Below are 24925 nucleotides of genomic sequence, written 5' to 3' on the forward strand. Positions count from 1 at the left end.
AAGCTGAATCCATTTCCCCCCTAGAGAACAAATTTGCTATCAGCAGCAGAGGTTTCTGATAACAGGACTTACAGTCTTCACATTAGAATGTTTTGGAACAATTGGATATTTCCTTTGTCCCTCACTGCAAACAGAATGTTCATTATATACCTGTGAGTTCATTATATACCTGGTCCACTGCCTTCTGCCAGCGGGAAAAGGTAGTCTTACCATGCCTGAAACACACCTCAGAGCCTGCTGATATATAATGAATCTCTTCGTATCTTGTATTCTGTTTGTCCTTCTATTATTTATTTGCACTCTATTATTATTAGGAAAGTATCTCTCTGAGATTTAATTCTTTGGACCACTGGTGATGTATTTTAATCATTGCTCTCCTCATATAGGTGCGCATCTTTCTGCCCGCAGCCTAAGATGTTCTGTCATGGACTATACATCAATGCCTTCTGGGTGGTGGTGCAAAACACAGCCCCACAAAACGTGGTCTTCATTCAAATCGCTGCTCTTGCAGGTGTTTTATGGGTCAATAAAGTGCCTTGTGTTTCTGTAATCTAACTGCTAGGCTGCTTTATGATCCTTATGGTCAGTTGGAGGGTGGTGAGAAGGAGCAACTTGGGGTACATTAAATGGATGAACTCTGGGGCTGATGAGCAGAGGAGCCTCACCGGTAGCGTGTCTTTTAAGATGCTGTCTCTTTTTTTGGAGACATAATCATTCCTGGAATGAGACAGACTCATCTTTCTGCCTGCTAAATTAAACCGTTGCTATAAAAGCAATGCGAGGCAGAGTGAAACGTAAGTTGAATGGAGAGGACAATGAAGGAAATAGAAAGAAATGTAGTTAGGAATCAGGAGCTCTGTATTTGGAGTGTATTGCACTCTGTGCAGGATAAATATATTAATTTCCCTTGCACTTCACAGCTTGCCCTTATGTTCAGAAAGTTGCAGAGATGTCAGATTTAAAGAGGCAGATGAAGTATACGGGATAGAGCACTAGGTGGTAAGTAGGCTGCTGAGATCCATTTCTCTTCCCAGCACAATTCCTTTTAGTCAGCTCCATGCTTTTTAAGAATGAAGTGCGGTATGAAAACAAATAAAGCTGCCGGTAAAAAATCCTAGTTACAAGCAAACATATTCTAAGGCTGTTTCCTGCCATATATTAATCTTCAGGGTTTCCTCTTCTCCTGTCTCTTGCTCTCAAAAATCAGAAGAAAATAGTACTTGGCACAAGTGTCTCAAGGGAGTGTGTTCAGGAAGAGCCAGCACTGTTATCAGCTGCAACTTTTGTGCTTCACTTTGTACTTTAAACCATCTTTTCTACAGCTGGGTTCCCTATCTCCATACTACTGTACTTCAGATAAGTTCTGGGAGAGGAAGAGGAGGTGGAGAGAGAGGAGATATTTGTTGGAGTAAGTTTAGATGAGGCCATGGAGATGCTGCGAGGGCTGGAGCAGCTCTGCTCTGGAGCCAGGCTGAGAGAGCTGGGCTGGGGCAGCCTGGAGAAGAGAAGGCTCCTGAAGGGGAGACTTGAGAGCAGCTCCAGTGCCTAAAGGGGCTGCAGGGAACCCAGAGAGGGGCTTTGGACAAGGGCCTGTAGGGACAGGCCAAGGGGAATGGCTTTAACCTGCCAGAGGGGAGACTGAGATGAGCTCTTAGGCAGAAGCTCTTCCCTGTGAGGGTGCTGAGGCGCTGGCACAGGGTGCCCAGAGAAGCTGTGGCTGCCCCATCCCTGGCAGTGTTCAAGGCCAGGTTGGACACAGGGGCTTGGAGCACCCTGCTCTAGTGGAAGGTGTCCCTGCCCGTGGCAGGGGTTGGAGCTGGATGAGCTTTAAGGTCCTTTCTAACACAAACCATTCTATGATTCTATTTAATCAGACACATCAGTCATTATGAGATTTATGGTGACATGTCCTTCATTTGTCATCAGACAGATGGGCAGAATGGGGTGTCAGTGTAACTTAACACAATCATAGAATAGTTTGGGTTGGAAAGGACCTTAAGATCATCTAGTTTCAATTTTCCTTTGACAACCTGCTTGCTTCTGAAACCCATAGTACTTGGTTCCTGCCATGGTTGTGCACAAAGCCTTTGTACTTGTGCACTGCTTAGATGCTTTCTGGATGTTTGTCTGTAGAGTCTTAAAGCTGAACTTCTTGGAGATGATAAACCGCCTGGGTTCGCACTTCAGACTGTGAAAGAATTGCTTGGTCATTGCCTTTCTGCTTAGGTTTCTTGCTAGTCTAAGGGTGGACATTTTTCACTGCTTTATAAGACAGCCTGGTTGCTCCACATTGACAATTTCAGTGGTGCAATCACTGCTAATGCCTTTTCTTTCTCACTTCAATCTTGATCAAGGAACCTTGTTTAGGCGCATTGCTTAATTTAAGTATACACATAGGAGTGTTTGTGCTTTAATACCCCTATAACTGGAAATACACAGTATCAGCAAGCTGAAACGTATGTCAAGTTGTTTGTCTTTGATTTCTTGCTCACTTCACAGAATAGCAAAGCACCTCACAGTCGTTTGAGTGAAATGGACTAATTTTTCCATTAAATTTGCCTGGTTTTAAACAAAGTTGGACTTTTGAAAAAGAAAATGCATTTTGTGGGGTGAAAATGCTTCATCTCAGAAATTTGTGTCATTTATTCCCTTTCTGCACGTGTTTGATCTGTGTTCTCTTCCCACCGTAAAATTTGGTGGCAAGAAAACACATTATACAGCAAAAGCAATGTTTAAATCAGAATAAAGCCTCGAAATCCCTACATCTCCATTCACCAAATCTGTTCATACTCCGAGGTACAAAGCACTGGCTCTTTTATTAATGATGGTTTCAGCGTAGTTTCTCAAGGAGAATGAAACCAATTGATCACTCATTCACATCAGTAGAGCGCCCTTCATCTTTACCTTTCACAATGCTATACCAAGTATTTAAGGCATGTTAAATGCTAAATCCAAGAGAGCAAGTGTGGGAAGGATAATAGGGTAAATTAATCTGCAGTTCAGTTGTGCCCTGTGCATTTGTCACTTCCTTTCTGCATACATGTGTGTGCAGGACACATTCTTGCACACTCGTGCACCCACATTCAATCATCAAGTCCAAATTGCTTCATTGGTTGGGATTGGTTCATACAGTGAGGGGGATGTATTGCTGTATCGTTGATAACATAGCAGCATGGCACAGTTAAAACAATACCCATCAATGACAGAAAACATGATGTAGTGGGAAGTGAAGCTCTTAACACCACACATGACCCTAAAACCGTATGGGATAGAGCCACTGGGATGGAGGTTAAAATGATAACAATATCTTAAAATAAAATATAATAAAATTATAAATATATATAAAATATTACACAATATTATGAAATAACAACATCTTAATTAAAAACAATAGATGGGACTGCCATCTGCAGTGGCATGCAGAGCCTGTGCATGTCTCTGGCTCCTCCCCATAGCACTTGCTGTAGAGGGTTTTATGTCTGGGAAGTTCCAAAACAGGGAGACGTGGGTTTTTTTTTTTTTTTTGCTTCTGATTCTACTCTGAAATACGGGAGCTGATTTCTACAGGAGTATAAATTGTGAAAAAATGTATTAGCAACCTTTCATTGTCTGAAGGGGCTACAAGGATGCAGGAGACTGCAATGATAGGACAAGGGGTGATGGGTTCAAACTGAAACAGGGGAAGTTCAGGTTGGAGATAAGGAAGAAGTTCTTTACTGTGAGGGTACTGAAGCACAGGCTTCCCAAGGAAGTTGTGAATGTTCCATCCCTGGCAGTGTTCAAGGCCAGGTTGAACAGAGCCTTGGGTGCCATGGTTTAGTGTGAGGTGTCCATGCCCATGGCAGGGGGCTGGAACTGGGTGATCCTAAGGTCCCTTTCCAAGCTAAACCATTCTATGATTCTATGAGAGACAGCTCTGATACAAGCTTCAGGAAAGAGCTACAGTAAATTACTGGAAGAAAGATGTGGCAACACCTCTATGTAGGTTGTACATCACTTCATTGCTTCCTGGTGTTGTTACAGGCACCTTTGGCTATGCCGCTGAGAAGCGCTGCAGGGTTACATCCCAGTAACCTTTCCATGACAAATGTTAAGCCGTGGTCCACTTTTTAATGCAGAAATGTGAAAGGCATGGCAGAATTAGAGAGCACAGGCACAGCAATCAAAATAGTCACAGTTTGATGCCATTTATCTTTGGGCGCTAAAAGGATTATTCAGTAATACCAGAGACGCCGGCAAATATGAAGAGCTCGCGGAGGGCAGCTGAGGTCCTCAGGCTGGAAAGGGAGGAATGTGCTTGCCTTTTGCTGAAATCCAGTCCAGGAAGATGATCTCCTTCTGTACAACCTCAAGAACAGTTAAAGAGAAATAAGCAGTTTATCAGCACCTGAAGGAAAAAATACCCCAAAATTGCTATCATGATCAGTAGGCACCAGGATTCATCAATATGAAATGAGGGTGAATTATTTTCTCTCTCTGATAAGCTAAGAGGCTTACTGGATAATGACAGAGAGGGAGGGGTGATGTAGTTCAGTGCTAGCAAAGCGTTTACAGAGGATCCGAGGGGCTCTTTTAAACTGAAACTTGGGAATAGTAGGGGTGGGAAGAGAGAAAAATAACTTGAGAGGTGAGTAATGGCAATGCCATTGTTAAGCTGCTTCCCCTGGGGTCCTGTTTTGGGTGCTCTCTGAGCTGTCAGTAATGACTTGACAGATGTTTGTCTGAGGTGATGTTGAACTAATCTGTAGGTGATGTGGGGTTAAGAGGGGGTCTTATGTGCTGTCCTGGAGATGTCTTAGTTGAAAAGCCTAGGTTTTTGGTAGCAGGTCAATGCTGCTTGCAAAAACTGGTCAAATGCTGTAGGGGAGGACGTGTACTCCTTGTTTTAGCAATAGAATGATAGAATCACAGAATGGTTTGGGTTGGAAAAACCCTTAATATCATCCAGTTCCAAGCCACTGCCATGGACAGAGACACCTCACACTAGACCATGTCACCCAAGGCTCTGTCCAACCTGGCCTTGAATGCTGCCAGGGATGGAGCATTCACCACTTCTCTGTGCACCCTATGCCACTGCCTCAGCACCCTCACAGTAAAGAACTTCCTGCTTATATCTTCTTCCTCTTCATTTTTTGATCTTTTATAGCAAAGAGAAGGTGCTTAATAGGTATAGAAAATACCACGAAAAAATATGCCGGGGCTTGCATTTGTGTGACAAGATTTGTGAGGGCTGCTATTTGACTACAATTCATATGTTTTAATCCCGAACGGCTGAACTACACAGCTATTAGCCTATAGCCATGTTCATCTCTCAAGATGACACAGCACCCACGCCAGGTGGACTCGAAATACCTCCCCTTCTCTTCCCGCACAGCCTCAGAGCATCCCCTGGGCTCCTTAAAGAAAAATAGCACCACATCTCCTAATGCTTTCCAGTGACAGGCAAATTGGAAATCTATGATGCTTTTATTATAGAATATTGTGTGGCTGGAAACTTGGAAATAGCTGCCTGGTTTTCTCCTGACTTTTACTCCCCTGCATGATTTACACCTATGCAAAGGGGTTTGCTGACAGGTCAGAATTAGAGCTCTTCTTTCACTGTTGGAAACAATTCCTCGACGTGCACAATCAGGTCCTAAAAAGAAGGGGGGGGGGAAAACTGCATTGTGAGTTTCAGTTTGGAGCCAGGACAAGCAGCTGTAGTCTTTCTTTGGTGACTAGCTATAAAGATGCTTTAGGGCTTGGTGAAATAACCTTTTCTTCTAGCTCATCTTTCTGCTTTGTTTGCATCTGCAATAATTACTTATAGGTCAGAAATGCTCACTGTCTTCATCATGCAGAAGCAGAGCCAGCAGCCTTAGAAGATGAGGTGTAGGGCTGTTTATGGGCAGTAAGTTATAGTGGTCTAATGAGGCGTATCCATCCTATAGATAAATGTTTCCTAATGCAACTGTAGAAAACACCAGCCTGGATCATCCGTTTCTGGAAATATCTTTAACTTTGCTGTAGGAATATCCTGGTTGTGTAAGAGACACCCAAAAGTGATGGGTTACTGCTGAAGGGGGGACATCTCTGCAGCACCTTTGGAGGTTCTCCTCTCTATAGATGCTGAAGGACCTCTGTTGGCTCTGCTCTGAAGTTAAGCACCTTGATGATGTGGAGAAAAGGGAATAGGAGGCTCAGGAGCTGCATACCCCTTGCTGCTCCATACCTGTCCCTGTAGCCAATGCATGAAGTTTTATATACACGTACTTCTACTTTTCTGAGGCCTGTCATCAGTTCCCACAGACATCATTAGTCCTTCACAAAATCCAGCTTTGAGATAGGGAAGAGATTGCTGTGAACAATTCCATTTGCATGCTTAATGCACCTCACCTATTTATCTCTCCAACAGCAATGGCATGTATGTAAATACAGATACTCAGACTGTTTCTGCTTAAGGCACAGGTCATGCAGCTCACTGCTTTACTCCTCATACTACAGTTTGTACCTCTTTTTGTACAGGAAAGCTGCAGTTAGTGTTGCAGCAGCTGTGAAGAGGACAAGTACAGTTTAATTTATGCTGAGCCACATGGCTTAACTGTGGCCAAGCCTGCTTGACCATCAGGCTCTTAAATGAACAAAATTCCATTGCTATGCAGTTGCACTGTGCTGAAGGAGATATTAAATCAAATGATGTTTAAGCCAGTACAGTAAAGGTATTTTTGATCTGTACCTGAAAAAACTTATTAGGGATAAGCAAAATAAGCCACATCCTGTATTACAGATGCAAATGCCTTTTCCTGCTAGAAGTAGGAAACAAAGCTCTTTGGGATTATGGTGACTGGCAGCAGGCACAGGGAGACAGAGAGGAGCCTTTCCCTTGTCGGTCTTTGCCGTAGCATTTGGGTTGTGATTATTTTGTGTTGATTTGGTCATTCATCAAGTGTCTCAAAGAAGCGGTGCAAACAGTAGTTAAGCTCCTTCATTGCGTCCCTGCGGAGGAGGGAAGCAGGCGTCATCGCATCTGCTTCTTTGCTGTGCTCGTTTGAGAACTGGATAAATAAATTAGAGCTATGATGGCTCAGAAGAACAAACTCTAAGCAGCTGTGTGCTGGGGATTATGGATGCGATGGACCGTGCTTCCCTGGCAAAGAAAACACCCGCCATAGGAAACTCTTAGGCAGCAGTGTGGTACCTCTTGTATTATTTAGTGCATTGTCTTTGCAATCTCTGCGCATGCAGCACTGCACAGCAAGGGATGTTATTCTTCCTAGGAGATGCCCTTTTTGGTTGTACCCTTAGAATGCTTCTTTTCAGAGTAGCGTTGTAGTCTGTGTATTTTAGGTACTTGGTGTCTCCACGGACTGAGTATTTGTTAAAGTATGGAGGGCTTTTTCAGAACCAAATTATATTCATCAGAGACACCCCTTTAATTAACTTTCACACTTCCATGGGGTGAGGAATATAAAGGCAATAATAATAATAATAATAATAATAACAACAATGAAATATCTTGTTAGCATTACATATTAAAATACAGTGCTGCGGAGAGTGGAGTTTCAAGGCTGCTTTTTAATGAAGATCTTAATAGCATTTAATGTAAATTAAATATAATCACTGTCTGATTCCTGAGCATATCTCTGAGGCTGAAGAATAAGAAGTTAATTGTGCTGACAACATAGCGGGAAGTGCCAAAAGCAGGCACCAGAATGTTGATTAAAGTGCATTTTGAATTGAAGGCAGCACTTTTTGTTCCTTGCACTCCTTCTCCCAGGTATTGTGCAGCATCTCAGTGCAGAGTTTGTGCACAGCGTGGATTTATTGGGTAAGATATCTCACATAAAACTTGCATTTGAATGCAAACGAAGGAGCCTTTATTGAACTTTGGAGATTGGGAAGGCTCAGATGCGTGAGATTAGCAAACCATTTGACTTTGGGGATGGGGAATTGCTGGTCTGTGAATGCCTGACTTGTTCTGTGGGCAGATGATTTAATGAGGTCTGCAAAGTGACTGGACGTCAACTCCAGTGTCTTGCATTTCATTAAGAGAATTAGTTGTGGATGTCTCCATTTTGAAACTGCTGCTTATGGAATTGATGCACTTGGTGGCAAGATTCAGTTGAATTAAAGATTAGGGATCAGGCTAGCTCCTCAAGGCAGGTGATGTGACAGCATTCAGATCCCAGCTCCCATTCTTGTGATGACTCTGGTAGATACAACCTCTTCCACCTCAAATGAGAAGTGATGTAAATAGTCAGCTGGTGCAGTGGGTCCTGGGATCATAAATAAATGAAATGCATTTTGATGGATGAGCACAGAAATGGTATCTTAATTTAACTTAGGCAGAGCTGAGAATAACTAGTTATAGGATCCAGTCTTGTCTTCATATGAGATGATTTCTCTGTATGGTGCCAAAGGAGTCCATGCCTCCTGTGTGTTCGTTCAACCCTTAGGGTACATCTGAATTACTGTTCTACAGCTTAGCGATGTTATCTTCATGCTACACTAAGCTTTCACTTGTATACCTGATAGGTACAATGCATAAAATTAAGTGTATTTTCATCCTAGGCAGCTTTTCCATCTGAGCTGTCTGCACAGAGGTCTCACTTAAGTGAAGAAAACCCTGCCAGAACTGGCTATGGGGGTGAATATTCCAGTTTGTTGGTGCTTGTGTCCATCTTCCCTGACTAGATGTAAATGACAGTCAGTGGAATGCTTGTCGAGGGGGTCTCAGTGTATTTGTGGTTAAGGTTGTGCTTGGTAAAGACTTATTTGGGGGCTGGCCTTGTTCCTCAAAGGAGATGCTAAAAAGGTTGACATAAGCCTTGGAAGAGCTGGTGTTGATCAGTACTGAAAGAGAAGCAGGAAGGAGCTGGAAAGCCAGGACAGGGCATGGATCTTCCAGTCAGAGGGGCCGTAAGTAGTCATTTTAACACTTTTAATCAAAGAACTCTGATTCACTCCTCATCCCACCCACCCTGATAAAGGAGCACTGACAAACGAGTCTTTGCAATATAACCATGGCTCAAATGTGGCCTCTGAGGGAGAAAAAGGTCATTTTCCCCAGGTCTTACTTGAGTCTTTGCATAGTTTTTGACCAAAGCATTATGGAAAACCACCCCTTTCTGACTAAAGGATGTGAAGTGCTCCCTGGGGAAACGGAGAGGCTGAAAATGCCCTGTTGGCCTTATAAAGCTTGAGAACGACTGGATTGAGCTAATAAATATTTTTGGGTACCATTTATATCTCTTCCCCCTCCTTTGTATAGTCCAGAAAAACACAGCCAGCAAACAGTGCTTGCAAGAAATAACGGCAGTGGCATTTGGGGTGAAAGGAGAGGGATAAACATGACTGGAGAGGGGACTGGTTTGGCTCCCTGCCTGCCTGTTCCAGTGCTCATAAAGCAATACTTCACGTTCACAGTGCTTTCCTGGAGATACCATGTTATTAGCAGGTAGATGATCACGGTAAGTAAATTTGTCCTGTGCAATTTCTGCCTCTTCAAATGCTGAGTACAACTTTTTCCTGAGCGATCCCTCAGGTAACTCTTCAGTCCCGTGTGGTTGGTACTCAACGGTATTAGTTGCGATGCCATCCATCTGTGATGTCTTTGTTACCTGCCCACCCCTGATTTTCACCTTATCATTCCCCATTGACTGTTTAGCTATTGTCTTTGTGGTTATCAGGGTAAGAACATTTTGGGCAGCCCCATGTTGGTGCTTCCTACACCCTTCTGGCTGCCATTGCTGGTCCTGGGCTCGTGTAGTCCCAGTGTGGCTCCATGTGCTCTGTGTTGTGTTGTTTCAATTGCTCTGCAGCGTGATACAGTTCTGTGAGTGTCTCATTATGCAATTAATCTCAATTGCATTTCCCATCATCTCTTCTCTCCTGCAGGCATGCAACCCAGCAGGAGACTAATAAAACCATCACGACTAGCACCAAAGCCATCAAGCAGCTGTCTGAGGTTGTCAGAGGCTCATCCAGGGTATGTGTCATTCAGGAGGCTGTTGGGGGAGAATGCTGGGTCTTATGGAGGGAGGATTAATGAAGAAAGAAGTATTAGTGGGAGGTAGTGGGTGCTTTAAAGCTGAGCTCCATGTGTGTGGTTTAGTGTGTGATGTCCCTGCCCATGGCAGGGGGTTAGAACTGGATGATCTTAAAGTCCTTTCCAATCCAAACTAATCTATGATTCTGTGTCTTGTTATAACTTCCTTTTCTGTTACACAATAAGCATATCTTACATTTATAAATGACCAATGGGAAAACAGCTGCAGAAACCAGTTCTTCTCCCCAAACTGGGTTATGTGGAATGGGAAATAAAGAACTCGGCGACAAAGCCTTGACTTAACTCCCATCCATCTCAGGGTCTCACTCAGTTTGGGTCAAAGTACTACGGAAATCATCCGGCTCAACATGAGCTTGTCAGTTGTGTAGTGAGTGCACTGGGTTCAGATGAGTTTGAAATTGTGTTGAAGTGTCCAGAAAGACCAAAGCAGTGGAATATGTCTAGATATGGCATTCATTCAGTGTTCTATGCTAGTGCAAAGGCAGTGATAGGTGTAGATAATTAAAGGCTGTGACCAGATCAGAGCAGAACACTGGATTACAACTTGCCCCACAGCAACCCATACATACTGTGCAGGCAGAATGTTCTTCTGCCATCAGTAGGTTCAACTCATATGAACATCATTGCCGCTGGGGTATGAATGATTCCCATCCCATGGTCCCCAATGCAATGACTGGACAAACAGAAGGCTTCTGACCTTCTTGTGTAAAGAGCTGTATAAAGGTGTGTGTTCCCGCTGACTTTGTCCTGTGATATGGATCATGGGGAAGAACAGAAACATACCCTGGGGCAAACTCCAGCTGGTGTGTGAGTTGAGAAGTTTCACCCTTGTGGTGGGTTATTTAGCAACTGAAATGAGAACAAGGATAATTCTTTTCTACTTGATTTGCCCTAGCAGTTTTCTCTTACGTTCTTGCTTGTGTAGTTTCTGTGTTGGGAATTGAATTGATGTTTTATCCTCACATGCTTCCTGCCATTTCCCAAAGTCTTGTGTTACTTCAGCTCTGTTCTCATGGCCCTTCCAATGAGAAAGGACACTGCTCGTAAAACACTGCTTTTCTCCATCCAAGTGAGTTTTTGTAGTTTGGATTTATGGCCCTTGCCAAGATGCATATGGGATAAGGACTGAAGAGCTGGCTCACCCCAGGCTACCTTTGTAACCTGTAAAGGTCCATGTGCAATTCAGCCTGCCTAAAGAAATGAATGGGTGATGGATGGAGATGGAACCGCGGAATGACTGTTCTCCAAATGTAGACATCAACCTTGTGCAGGCATCAGCCTTAATACTTGGACCATTTTTAACATGTTGCTGGATGAGTGATGGACTATAAGGACTTGTTTTTGCATATCCTGAGAATTATTTCACCAGAGCTTGGTAAAACAGAAAATGCTTTCTTAGAGATAGGAGGATTGGGACTTTTTTGTGCTGCTCACCTGGCTCCGTTTTGTGACATAAATTGGGTCCAAAGGGGAATTAAGCAAGGTTACATTAAACCCAATTATAGTGCCATGCAAGAATGTCATTATTTACCCATGAAACACATGGAAATGCTCAGGAGAACAGCTTTTATTGTCATGAGGAGAAAAATGGCTAAGTTAAAGGCAGGCTATTTAAGAGCTGAAGGAAATAGACACACAAACAACTTTAGGAACATGAGGGATAAACTTGCCGCTCTGTTGCCATCACGTAATAACTTTTTCTTCTCCCTGGCCAATTAATTTAACGCGTTTTATTTCTTAAACTCCTATTTTCTGTGCTGTTTAAGTAATTAAACCTTCAAATTCTGGTACAAAGCCTGTAGCCCTCATCTCTTACATAGAATAAGTAGTTCTGGTGGGGATTGGCTGCTGGGCTCTGAGTCCCTGTTGGGGACCTGGGTACCATTGCAGCTTTCCTCCCATCAAATTTCTCATACCGTGAAAAGCCTTCCATTAATTAATTCTCTTCATCAGGGACTGTTGTGATAGGGCAAGGGGTGACGGGTTCAAAGTGAAACAGGGGAAGTTCAGGTTAGATATAAGGAAGTAGTTCTCTACTGTGAGGGTGCTGAGGCACTGGAACAGGGTGCCCAAATAAGTGGTGGATGCTCCATCCCTGGCAGTGTTCAAGGCCAGGTTGGACAGACCTTTGGGTGACATGGTCTAATGTGAGGGACCCTTGCCCATGGCAGGGGGTTGGAACTGGATGAGCTCAGGGTCCTTTCCAACCCAAACCATTCTATGTTTCTATGATTCTAATTTAGAGCTTTGTAGTCATTTGTTTCCAATCCGTTTCTCTGTGTATTCCTTTGCTTAGACACATGGACAAAGAATGGTTCTTTTTTCTTTTCTCCTTATTTTCCACCAGGAATGCACTGCAAAGAAGGTGCATGGTGGGAATTGCCTTGACTTCCCTTGAAGCTCCAAATACTGCTGGAGATATTTGAGGCAGGATGCCTAACTGAGCAAATTGATAGTATTTCAGGAGTAAAGATACTGGTGTAAGTGGATCACTGTGATACAAGGCAGGAGGCTGGTGTGAAGTAGCACATGCCTCTTTTAGGGCTTCTTTCAAACTAACTTCAAAGGAGTTAAATAAAAGGCCTACCTGGAATTCCTGGGTTTTGTAGGATAAGTGCTGGACCATTAGATCAGCTCTCCAAGGTGTCAATCCTACCTTAGGTTCCATGTGTAACAAACATAAGCTTTATAGACCTTTATCTGTAGAATGGGGATGATGATACTTGTTCTAAAATCAGTTTTAAATCTTTGGATGAAGAACTGAAGACTGGGATATCCGTCTGTGTATGGAAATATCACCATTAAATATTAAGGATGTTTATCCCATCCTTTATAACATTTACTTTTGTATCCTTAAGCAGTTGTCTGAAACTGCTTAAATGTAAAGTGAACATTTCTGCTTAGTAGCTTTAGAGTAGATTTGGGTTTGTTTGCTACTTGGTTTTTAAGGTGGTGCCTCACTTCCTCATTCTGCTGTGTAAGACTTGGACACATGAGCTCCTGCACACCTGAAATAGTTCCAGGAGTGTAGAATAGGGTTGAATAGGATAGAATAATTCTAGGAGAGTTCCAATTGCCCAGCACCGTTTGGATTTGGTCACTCCATTGGAGAGCAGTGATTCTGCAGCATATTGGACAGTTGCATCAGTCTAGACTGGGGTATTCCTTGTGTTTAAAGCGTAGATCTGTATTCTGCTGGGACAAGCTCCAGGCACAAAGACTTGTTTTGGAAAACACAGAAATAAGGTGATTTCTGACAATCAGGCACAAGGCAAGGCAGAAGGAATGTTGTCATGGCTGATGGACCTCTCAATTTCAGTAAATCACCCGTTGCCATCAAATGAGGTGATGAACTCCCTCATGGTCTTCATCAGGGACTGTAGCGATAGGACAAGGGGTGATGGATTCACAATGAAACAGGGGAAGTTCAGGGTGGAGATAAGGAAGAAGTTCTTTACTGTGAGGGTGCTGAGGCACTGGCACAGGGTGCCCAAGGAAGTGGTAAATTCTCCATCCCTGTCAGTGTTCAAGGCCAGGTTGGACAGAGCCTTGGGTAAGATGGTCTAGTGTGAGGTGTCCCTGCCCATGGCAGGGGGTTGGAACTGGATGACCTTAAGGTCCTTTCCAACCCAAACCATTCTATGATTCTATGATACTATGGGCTGTCATCCAACTGAAGGAGTTTTTATAGGAGTATTGTTTGGGTTATCATCTCCTGAAGATAATCCGAGGCTGGATTCTAGTAAGTAGAAGCAGGATACCATGCTATAACCATTCTGTTCTTTTGATGGCAGTAGGGTATTCACTTTTGTTTCACAGTCCTTAAGAACTTGTAATTGGAGTGGTACTCCCTTATACAACAAGCAGGACAGCAAAATGTCCCACTGTCTGTCTTTGGCACAGAAGGTGTTCAGTTCAGATATCAGGACCACACAGAAGTCATGACTTGGGTGCTGTCTTGAATATCCAACACATCCTGTGCTCCTTTCCTAAAAGAAAACCTTGCAGCATCCTGGACTCTTTCCCATGGTCACAGACAGTCTTCTACGTGATAGATCTCTACAGACCTGCTAACCAAGCTTCTGTTTTCTCCTAACAGCAAGAACAACTTCAGCTGGACAGGCTGAAGAACCAGCTGTCAGATGCCATCCAGAGATATGGAGTTGTGCAGAAGGTAAGGATGTCTCCACTGTTCTGTATTTGAGTTTGGGAACATGCTAAGTTACAGCTACAGGCACAGCTACAGGTTGGGCAGAGAAGAGATTCAGAGCAGCCCTGTGGAGAAGGACTTGGGGGTGTTGGTTGATGAGAAAATGAACATGAGCCGGCTTCAGTGTGCGCTTGCAGCCCAGAAAGCCAACCGTATCCTGGGCTACATCAAAAGGAGCGTGACCAGCAGGTCCAAGGAGGTGATCCTGCCCCTTTACTCTGCTCTTGTGAGACCTCACCTGGAGCATTGTGTGCAGTTCTGGTGTCCTCAACATAAAAAGGACATGGAACTGTTGGAACAAGTCCAGAGGAGGCCACGAGGATGATCAGGGGCTGGAGCACCTCCTGTATGGAGACAGGCTGAGGAAGTTGGGGCTGTTCAGCCTGGAGAAGAGAAGCTGTGTGGAACCTCATGGCTGCCTTCCAGTGTCTAAAGGGGGCTACAAGGATGCTGGGGAGGGACTCTTCATTAGGGACTGCAGTGATAGGACAAGGAGTGATGGGCTCAAACTGAGGGGAAGTTTAGATTGGATATAAGGAAGAAGTTCTTTATGGTGAGGGTGGTGAGGTCCTTTCCAGCCCTAACTATTCTATGATTCGATGATTCTAAGTGTGAGCGAGCATGGTGAGTGTGGAGCATATCCAAAGAGGTGCTCACATGTAGTTTCCTCCCTTTGTTCTTAGTTTATCAGTCAAGCAAAATATTGTTGCATTGCAATATGCACACACAGAGCAATTCAGCATCAATGTGCTTTTGGCAGCTCTATGTCTGGTAGAATCTTCAATGGTTCCTCTGGCTTAGCTCTGACATTGTTTTGGTGCGTCTCCACTTCCAGAGTGTCGTGGTTTAAACCCTGTCGGCAAGTCAGCCACACAGTCTACACCGCTCCGCACCCTTCTTTCCCCCGCTCCCGGAGGGATGGGAAGGAGAATGGAAAGAATGTAGCTCCCACTACATTCTGTTGAGATCAGAACAGTCCAGTAACTAAGGTATAACACAAATCACTGCTCCTACCACCAATAATAATAATGATAAGGGAAATAACAAGGGAAGAGAGTACAACCACTCGCCACGCGCTGACCAATACCCAGCCCTACCGAGCAGTGATCTCGCCCTTCTGGGTAACTGCCCCCAGTTCTACATCCTGGCATGATGTGCTGTGGTATGAAATACCTCTTTGGTCAGTTTGGGTCAGGTGTCCTGTTTCTGCTTCCTCCCAGCTTCCCCTCCTCCCTGGCAGAGCATGGGACTCACAAAGTCCTTGGTCAGACTAAACATCACTGAGCAGCCACTAAAACCATCGGTGTTATCAGCGCTGTTCCCATGCTGAAAGTCAAAACACAGCACTGCACCAGCTACTAAGAAGGAGAAAAATGACTGCTACTGCTGAACCCAGGACAGAAGGAGAAGGATAAATGCTTGTACAGTGCCCCTTTCCCCTTCTCTGCTCATAGAAAATGTGCAGGCAACATTGCTATTCTAAGAGCTAATGCACCTTCTGGCTCTGCTATGTTCCACAGCTTTGCCAGAAGATTTCAGAAGGCATTTTGTGGTTTGAACCCGTCACCAAGATCAAGCTGTTTAATAAAACAAACAGAACCTGAATTCCAGCTCCTTCGTTTGGTTCTTGCTCTCCCACTTTTCCCTCGGGAGCCTCTGCTGATGAGCAGATTTGCTTTGCTTTTAAACAGTGTAGTAGCGATTTCAATCTAGCATCCTCAAACTGCTTCTCCCCCTTGCAGTAACAAGTTATAGATATATGGATTAATGAAATCACAAGCTGAACAAACTCTGGTTGCTTTCTTATACTGCTTTAGTGAGTTTGACCCATGGCTGCAACACATAGGAAGAACATTGTAATTATAATAGGTGTAACGAAATTAGGCTGGCATCGTGCACTTAACAATGCATCTCTATTAGAAACACTCTGTACTGATTGATTTTCCCAAACTTGCTGCCTGTGGTGTTGAAATAAATAAATAACTCAATAAAAGCACAGAAAATTGCACTTCAACAGCATGGACATCATGTAATAGCATTGCATTATCTCTGGTACTATCTGGTATTGTTAATTATTGCTCTGTCCTATTCAGAATGCTAAGAGTGAGGTCTTGAAATGAAATAACTTCATCCCTTAAATGAGGAGTTGGAAGGATTCAGGTAAAGGGCTCCACCTCCATATACACATACATTTATGATGCTTTCATTTCATACTAAAGAGTGAAATCCATCTCGGCTGCACATGGAGGTGATGGGGGGTCTCTTTCTAAACACTGTCATCAATTCACAAGTGCCAAAATTAGCCGCTGCAGTTTGTCAGTGCCCGGTTACGTCAGGAAACCAATCTGAGTGGGAAATTAATACTTATCCCTGTCCTAGCTGTCATTTCTTAAATGCAGGTTTCAGTTTGGATAACCTTGTCATGCTGGAAGCTTTGAACACTTTGAATTCCTGCAAGACCAAACTTTTCAGTGCAATTGTGCTCCCTTTCTGAATAGGAAGAGTTTTCTCTATGTCCTGTCCTTTAAGAAGGAGAAGAAATAGCTTCATATGATTTCAGGCTGAGAAAGTTGGGGCTGTTCAGCCTGGAGAAGAGAAGGCTGCATGGAGATTTCATAGCAGCCTTCCAGTATCTGAAGGGGGCTATAAAAATGCTGGGGAGGGACTCTTCATGAGGGACTGTAGTGATAGGACACGGTGTAACGGGTAAGAACTTAAACAGGGGAAGTTCAGATTGGATCTAAGGCAGAAGTTCTTTACTGTGTGGGTGGTGAGGCACTGCAGTGGATTGCCCAAGGAAGTTGTGAATGCTCCATTCCTGGCAGTGTTCAAGGCCAGGTTGGACAGAGCCTTGGGTGACATGGTTTAGTGTGAGGTTCCCTGCCCATGGCAAGGGGGTTGGAATTGGATGATCTTAAGGTCCTTTCCAACACTAACTATTCTATGAATCTGTAATTTCTTCCCTAAATATTAGGACTCTTTTCTTAGCCCTTTTTCCTCTTTTTTTTTTTTTTTTTCCCATTTTTACAGAAAATAGCAGAGAAATCCAAAGCTTTGCTTCCTACTGGGCAGAGAAGCACCAAACAGGTAAGTTCCTCTGCATGTCTATGTTTGACAGTGAGTGCGTTGCTAAAACCAGGCTGTTTTCTAACCCCACTAATGATGCTGAAGAACATGGAGCTCCGCCAGTACCTACACTGAAGCCAGTGAGGTGGTTTTCAAACAGTGGTTTTCCATTTTTGGAGGTAGAAGATACAGGACCTAGGGAAAAAAAAGCATATATGAGCCCTCCATAATTATTTTCTGTTCTCTTGGGGCTGTTTTTCCATTCTTGATGGGAGTTTTGAATACTCTGAAATACATAAGAGCAGTCCTGTACCTCCTTGGCCTGGGATCTGGGCCAAGTGAAATCATCCCCCAAGAGCAAGGAAGGTAGAAGGAAGTGAGAGGAGGTTTTATCAAGCCTCTGTTCTCAGTTTTTAAAGGGGTCATCTATTCTATATAGATTTATATCATTTATTCTTTGTCGTTTGGCTATATTACACTTTGATTAACTATTAAATACATATAAAAATAGATGTTTTTTTCTCTGTTCACCCATATTAGGACCTCTGTCAATGAATAAATACTATGTATAATCAGAGTGTATACTCTATAGTGTTGTGCATATAGGTTCATATGTACATGTGTGTGTGTAGTGTATATAAAATACAATCAAATGTATGTCTGCCTTTCCACATATGATTAAGAGTTTAAAGATATATGCATATATATGCATATGTGTGGAGTCTTAGACAACTGGTAATGCAAAATACTATATATATATATATAATATTTGTGTGTATAAGAAATCCCCACAGATTTCTGTAACAGCTTTGATGCCATGAGATCGCTTAGCTGCAGTATGAGTGGAACTCTGCCTAATTTCAGGGATGATTTCTCATATACTTGATATTCTTGTCTTTTGAGGGGCAGTCAGCAGATTTTCTGCCTTTCTAATCCGTTTTTATTTCCTACCTTGTGTTACCTGTCTTTCTCTTTCCACCTTTATGTGCACATAAGAGATTGTTGTTCTCTGTAACATTAATGTTTCTCTGTAAAGGAGGGTGGAATGATGCCACTGAAGACCCTTCCATTAGGGCAAGTCAATGGACCAAAGCTTTGCAATAGGTTTCAAGCAGTTACAATTCCGCATTAGACCTTCTTGTCATATAGTTGGTTTTAGGTGGTAGTGCCACTGAAAGAAAGGCCTTTGTGTGCCAAAGGGCTAATATATTCCTTTACCCTTAAGTTGGAGTTCCTACCAGTATCTCTGGAGTGATTGCTCACAGATGTTGTTATCTGACTTTGCATGTATAGAAATGTTCCAGCTTAGTTTTGCCCACCAGCTGGTGATCAACATGGGTATTGTGCATGGTTACATATAACATGGTCTTGAATGGTGGTCAAATCCACTGGACATCAAACAGTTATTGGTAGCTCAGAGCTAAGGGGGTTTATTTTGTGTGATTAGTGGTGATTTGGGTTTTTTGCTGTCTATATTGCATCACTTCTTGTGCTTTTAACCAACTTTGTTAGACTGCTATTGGTGGAGTAGATTGCAGAGATGAGAACATCTCTGGTCTTGCTTGGAGTATACCACATGGTTGCATGGCTGTGGCTGTTCCATATGATGTGGGATACTGATGGCCATTAATCAATGCAAATAGGATGCATAGCTGTTGTGCATCCCTGCACCTGGAGTAAGCCTGGATGCAATTAACTATTTTGGTATGTTGAAAATGGTTGATGATTGCGAAAACAACCTTCTCTGGAAGTGATCAGGGTTTTAAGAGGGGGGGAAACCAAGCTGTTGGACAAAAATAGTTGAATCTTGAAGGCAAGTAATGGTGGACTTGGAAGGAGGAAGAATGGGAGAGGGACAAACCCTTTTGCCTTAAAAAGGGTAAGAATCCAGGCATTAGGAGACTGCAGCAGTAGGAATTTTGTGTAGGTCAGGCAGCACCAGCAAAAACTCTTGTTAAACTGGATCAGCTGCACGTTGTTTCTCCTTGCAGCTGTCAGTCGCCAGTGAGTGCTGGTGGTTGGCCTCAGTGCATTATGTAAAAGAAGGGGTGGTTGTAGTATGCCTTGCTGAGATGCTTATGACTCAGAAATAGGCTTGATCACACCCAAGAGCACATGCTTTTCATGCAATGACACATGCTTGGGCTGGGAACGCATGAGGTTTCATCCACACTGCTTGGAAAGGATGAAAGTTAATCCACATCTGTTTCAGCCTTCCTGTGTGTTTGCAGCTTCACACGTCTTCTTCCTTCAAGTGTAAAAGGAGAGACTGTATAAAAGCTGCTGAAGGGAATGCAGTGCTGTGATTGGTTTTCACTTAGCATCTATCCAGCTACAGATTGGTCAGGACATGCAAAATTATAGCTCCCTCAGCAACTCTAACGTGACCACTGAGTGCGTGTGTTAAGGTGTTAACACGCTATATATTACATTTGCATTACCCTATCCAGTGATGTAAAATGCTACATATGTTCAGTGGACTTGATTTATGGGTCTTGTGAGACTGAGTAGTGAACTTTTGGATGTGGTGCAGATCCAGTCTGCACCATGCAGGGCTTTCTTTTATTTATATGTAATATATTTATATATAATAATATAAATATATAGATATTCATTAATATATACTACAGCAAATGGTAAGAGGTTTGAAGAATGCCAGGTTTTCTACAGGCATGTTCCTATAGTTCTGTTCTTCCATTGGTGGGTGGGGAATGTAAAATGTTTGGTAACACAAGCACTAATAATATCTCTTTAGGGAGTAATTGATTTCCTAGACCCACATAACAGGTAAAAACTGGAATGTGAAGCGTTGGGAAAATTATTCTCCTGCCCATTGTGGTTTGCTGTAAGTACTGTTTAATTGAGTTTGTGTGTGTATCAAAGCAAAATAAAGGCATTGATCCAAAATTCCTTGAAGCTTGAAGTTATATAAATTCTTAATCAAGTATGTGCTTGTAGGAATGTATTTGTGTGCAGACAAATCAATGTAGTTCGATAGGTGCAGCTATTGAAAGGCACAGATTTTTACTGCGCTAAATGATCATTGTGGAACGTGAGTTGTGGCAACTATTAAAAAGAGGGGGGAAAAAAAGCCCTTTCCGTTGAATCTGTGAAAGCAGTTTTAACTCTTCACCCAGTGACCAAAATAAGACTTCAGAAGTCTCATTAAGGGAGTGCACAGGGGAATCCTGGAAAGCAGCTTTCCATTGATGAGAACTGCTGTTGCAGCAATACGGTGGTGTGTTTGGTGATGTGTCACCTCTGGTTCCTGCTTATGTATGGGGCAGATGTGCCTCAAATCCCACCTTCTCCCCCTGCACAGACACACCTTGGTGCAAACCACTTACTCCTCCTTCCAGGCAGAGCCCGTGGTAGGAGATGGGTGTTTTAGGTACATAGGAGTGATGCAGAGCCTGGGATAGTGTGGTTAAGGGGAGGAAAGGTTGGATATCTGCGTAGACCTGTCTTCTTGGGCTAAGTCCATCTCACATAACAGTTGGGTATAATAAAATACCATGTTTTAACAGCACAGATTACCTTTAATATTAAAATAATAAAGGATAGCCTGCAGAAACCCCACAAAATAGCCAGTAATCCCTCTGAGCATAGGAGATGAAATGAATCCTTTTCAATTCTTTTTAATTATCATGCATCTAACATCCTCTGCTTCCTCTAGAAAGAATATGTTATTGTGCCCGTGACTGAATAAGTTCAGCGGGTATTAAACCCAGCAGCAGAGTAGGCTGACAAGCTGAGTGCTCCTAAGGATCCATCCCTGCCAATGCCTAGCAGTGACAGCCCATTTTCTTTATCCTTATGGAATCTGCAGTATGTCTTTGGGCCACCTCCATCTTTCCTGGATCCTCATTCACACTTAAACAGGGGAAGTTCAGGTTGGATATAAGGAAGAAGTTCTTTACTGTGCGGGTGGTGAGGCACTGGCACAGGTTGCCCAAGGAAGTTGTGAATGCTCCATCCCTGGCAGTGTTCAAGGCCAGGTTGGACAGAGCCTTGGGTGACATGGTCTAGTGTGAGGTGTCCCTGCCCATGGCAGTGAGCTTGGAACTGGATGATCTTAAGGTCCTTTCCAAACCAAACTATTCTATGAGTCTATGTTTTAGGCAACTAATGAGGAGGAAAGTGGGCTTTCTCACCATGTAGACTTTGTGGGTGGTTCCCCAAAGGCAGTGGAGAAGGGGAAGCACAGCTCTGATTGATCTGAGGATTGAATTTTAAACTAAAACCACCCCAAATATCCAAACAGAGGGTTTTTTTTTTTATTTTAGAGGAAACTTTCCTGGCAATTTTTAGAAATTAAAATTACAGTAATTGTCATGGGGTAATGGCCCCCCTCTGCATTTCCTGCTGCTCACGGGGAGAGGAAAGGATAATTACTGCTCTGGAACACGGCGGTTGCCAAAAGAGATGCCTTTGTTTCTTATTCTGTCAGCCTACTTGACCCAGTTCTCAAAGGTCAGTAAATTATGCTTTTTAGGAGCACAAAAATGGGTAATAAACCTCTATTTGCATATACAAGCTTTTTTTCTTTCCCCTCTCCTAACTGCATCAATTTATTTGTGCTTTAAATGGACTTCCTTCTCACAGGAAGCATCATTTCTCTCTTTCTTCCTGTGTTTATGAAGTTGTTCTTTTTATGTGATTAGAGTAAAACTCTCATTTTGGGGCAGTGAGATCCAATCCTCCTCTTAATGGGAGGATAATTTTTTGGCAATAATATCTGCATAAACTGCATATATGTATGTGTGTGTGTAATGACTCTAGTTATTTCGGCTTCTATTTTTACAGGCTCCTTATCATGGCAGATACTGTATAAGCACAGCTATTAGATTGTGCCACCCTGAGGATCTCACAGGCTAAGCAAACACCAGCAAGCTATTATGAATGATCATTAACAATGAGGTTTTAATGCAGTGCTGGATGTCCACAGCTCAGTTTGAAACTGGCTTCAATGTTGGCGTGTGTTGTTCTGAACTGGGAAATTGGATTCCTCACGATCAAAATGCAGCTTTTGCCCTGAGAAATGGGGCTTTTGGATTTATGCATTTATCTTATTGACTCTCACACCTTATCTTAGGACTCATCCCAGTTCCTAATGTTCCAGTCGGGTACTATATATTAGGACTCCAAGACTTAGCTTTGGTGATAATGTATCTCCTATGTGTGGAGTAACTGCTGTGTCTTTTCAAGGTCATTTACTATGCAGCTACTTGGGTAAAAAGTGTGACTTCAATAATGTCAACTTGGTTTTAAATGGCTTTGCATCCATTAAAAGCCATATTGTAATCAACCCACTCCTCTGTTCCTAGGAATGTCAATATGGAGCATTTAAATCACACGGCTATTTTTCCTTGTCTTTAAGTGGGGGTTTGTGTTTCTCTTTTAAGATGGGCATTAAAGCAATTTTCCGAAGTCATTTTCCATTTTCGTTTTCTGCCTCTTTTTGGGTAGGGAAATAGATTCTGATATCAGGATTTAATGCATCAATCAAAATAGATTCATACCTGATTTTCTTCATTTGCTTCCTATATTCTAAAGGGAGGTGGAATCTATTCTGAATGCCCCAAAGTGCTCTCCTTGCACTGCTTCCAGTTGATCTGAGAGGAGAAGGTAAAAGAAAATGCCAGTGGGCTTTACAGGCACAGTACTTTGCTAACCATAAATCTCTCTTTTTGATGTGAAGAAGATGCAGCACTTTGCAACTGAGAGAGTTAAATGAAGATTCTTCCATCCTTAAAGGCACTAAAACCTGTGCTGCAGCCCTTGGAAAAACACACCTATTCCTTATGCTACATGTGGTTGGGTGCAGGTTTTATGGGGAGAGTGGCAGTGCTCAGGACTTCAGAGCTGCATGTACAATAGTGTCAGAAGCCCCCCAAATCCTACTATATCTTTAAAGGTGGTGATTTGCAAAGGCTGGAGGCGTGAGCTTCCAGTGGCACACAGCCCCTTATTCTATGAAGAGAAAAAGAAGAGAAGAACAAATCTATATAAAGACCAAACCTGTATAACCAGGTTTGGGGGTAACTTGACATTTCCTAAATCACTCAAACAACCTGCACGTTGTAGCTTTTCCTTAGCAATCCCTTTTCAAGTGCCTGTCGTGGGATAAACCCTCTTTGCTTGCTGATGGTAGTGAGAAACTGCAGCCGCCTGTATCATCACCCAGGCGAAGGGGGATTGTATTCATTAGCAGGGTTTTCTGGTTAGTTGAAGGCTCGGGGTTTTGTTTGTTTGTTTCTTTGTGGGCTCCTTGTTGGAGTGAGAAAGGACAAAAGCTTTTATGTGGGCAGAGGATGAAGGGCTCCTTTTGTGCAGAGCCTCCTCCACAGCAGCTCGCTGGCTTCACACGCGGTGCTGATGCTGCTCTGCTCTACCCCAGCTCTGAGTCACTGCCAGAGCCGTCTCGCAAACCAGAGGGTTGTTTTGTCTGCAGTGAGCCAGCCTCACCGCCCAGCTCTGCAAGCACTTGGCTTTGTGCTCCCAAAACCCTGGGGCCACTTCGGCTCAACCCCACACTGACAAAGACCCCAGCAGGAGGAGGCTGTACATGGGGAATGGTGACCCTGGTGTTGCATGGAGGCGGTTGAGGGCACAGGATGAAATGCTGGCATCAGTGTGCCTTGTTCATAGGAGAGAGTGCTTTCATGAAGAGCAAATCTATATTGTGCCCAGAGGCTCGGGCAGATAGCATCACTCAACTGGTACCCACATTTTTATCCCTCCATAGCCAGCGACAGCTCTGCACATGTTTATCCCCATTGCTTGCGGTAGCTGTTTTGAGTAGTTGCAGTGCTCCCTTCTCCTCCCAGTTGCTAAGTCTAAAGGATATTACAAACATCCACATCTTCATGCCAAATGAGGGTCATTCATGGAAGATGGGAAGAGGCGTTCTAACCTCTTGCAGTAGGTTTGGCTGTAGTTTCAAGTTGTGCTGTCTCCTGTTTGCTCAAGGGTACTGCTTTGTGCACAGCGAGTGTGGCAGTGCATCACTGTCAGCACTGCCAACGTGGGATGTGTATGTCTGTAGATCTACTTGTATATCTGTAGAAATATACATAGATACAGATATAGGTATAGCTATAGATACAGATATAAATATGGTTATGTAGATACATAGATATAGGTGTAGTTATGCATATAGATATACAGATATATAGATTATAACTACAAATATTGCTATAATAAATATAATGATTAATATGAATGTCAATAGAGCCATTAATATAAATGTTGATATTAGTGGATATAGAGCCAGGTGTGGTCAGTTGGATGGATACTCACCTTGGTCAGAGAGCTTTGTCCTTTAATGCAGCTTTTCTGGGCAGCAAGTGTCACCTTCGGCAGCACTGTCAGATCTGTACTGACAGCAGTGTAAGAGGAGAGCAAATGCAGGGCAAGATCCCAGAGCTGATGAACCATAGGCTGGGTCTGCAGGACGTGTGTGGCTGCGATGGCAATAGTATAGTTATAAAAAGTGAACCTCTGCTTGTGTTTTCAAGATTGAATTTTTTCATTATGGGCTTTTTTCCCCCTATATATTCCTTTTGTTTTTCCTGTGCAGGAGCCTGATGATAACAGTG

General features: G+C 43.2%; 1 protein-coding gene across 7 annotated transcripts in view; it reads left to right on the plus strand.

The window, feature by feature from the left end:
* TSNARE1 (t-SNARE domain containing 1) overlaps positions 1–24925 on the plus strand; it is a 491630-nt gene that overhangs the window by 210110 nt on the left and 256595 nt on the right. For all 7 annotated transcript variants that reach the window (XM_061447620.1, XM_061447625.1, XM_061447626.1 and 4 more), the window contains 3 exons: positions 9877–9967; positions 14148–14222; positions 17289–17345. In XM_061447620.1, coding sequence (XP_061303604.1) covers positions 9877–9967; positions 14148–14222; positions 17289–17345 — 223 coding nt within the window. The remainder of the gene's footprint in view (positions 1–9876; positions 9968–14147; positions 14223–17288; positions 17346–24925) is intronic.

This window comes from Pezoporus flaviventris, unplaced genomic scaffold, assembly GCF_033815535.1.
Source record: "Pezoporus flaviventris isolate CSIRO_AGI_PZ_B2104156 unplaced genomic scaffold, CSIRO_AGI_Pfla_v1 ptg000007l, whole genome shotgun sequence".
Taxonomy (NCBI): domain Eukaryota; kingdom Metazoa; phylum Chordata; class Aves; order Psittaciformes; family Psittacidae; genus Pezoporus; species Pezoporus flaviventris.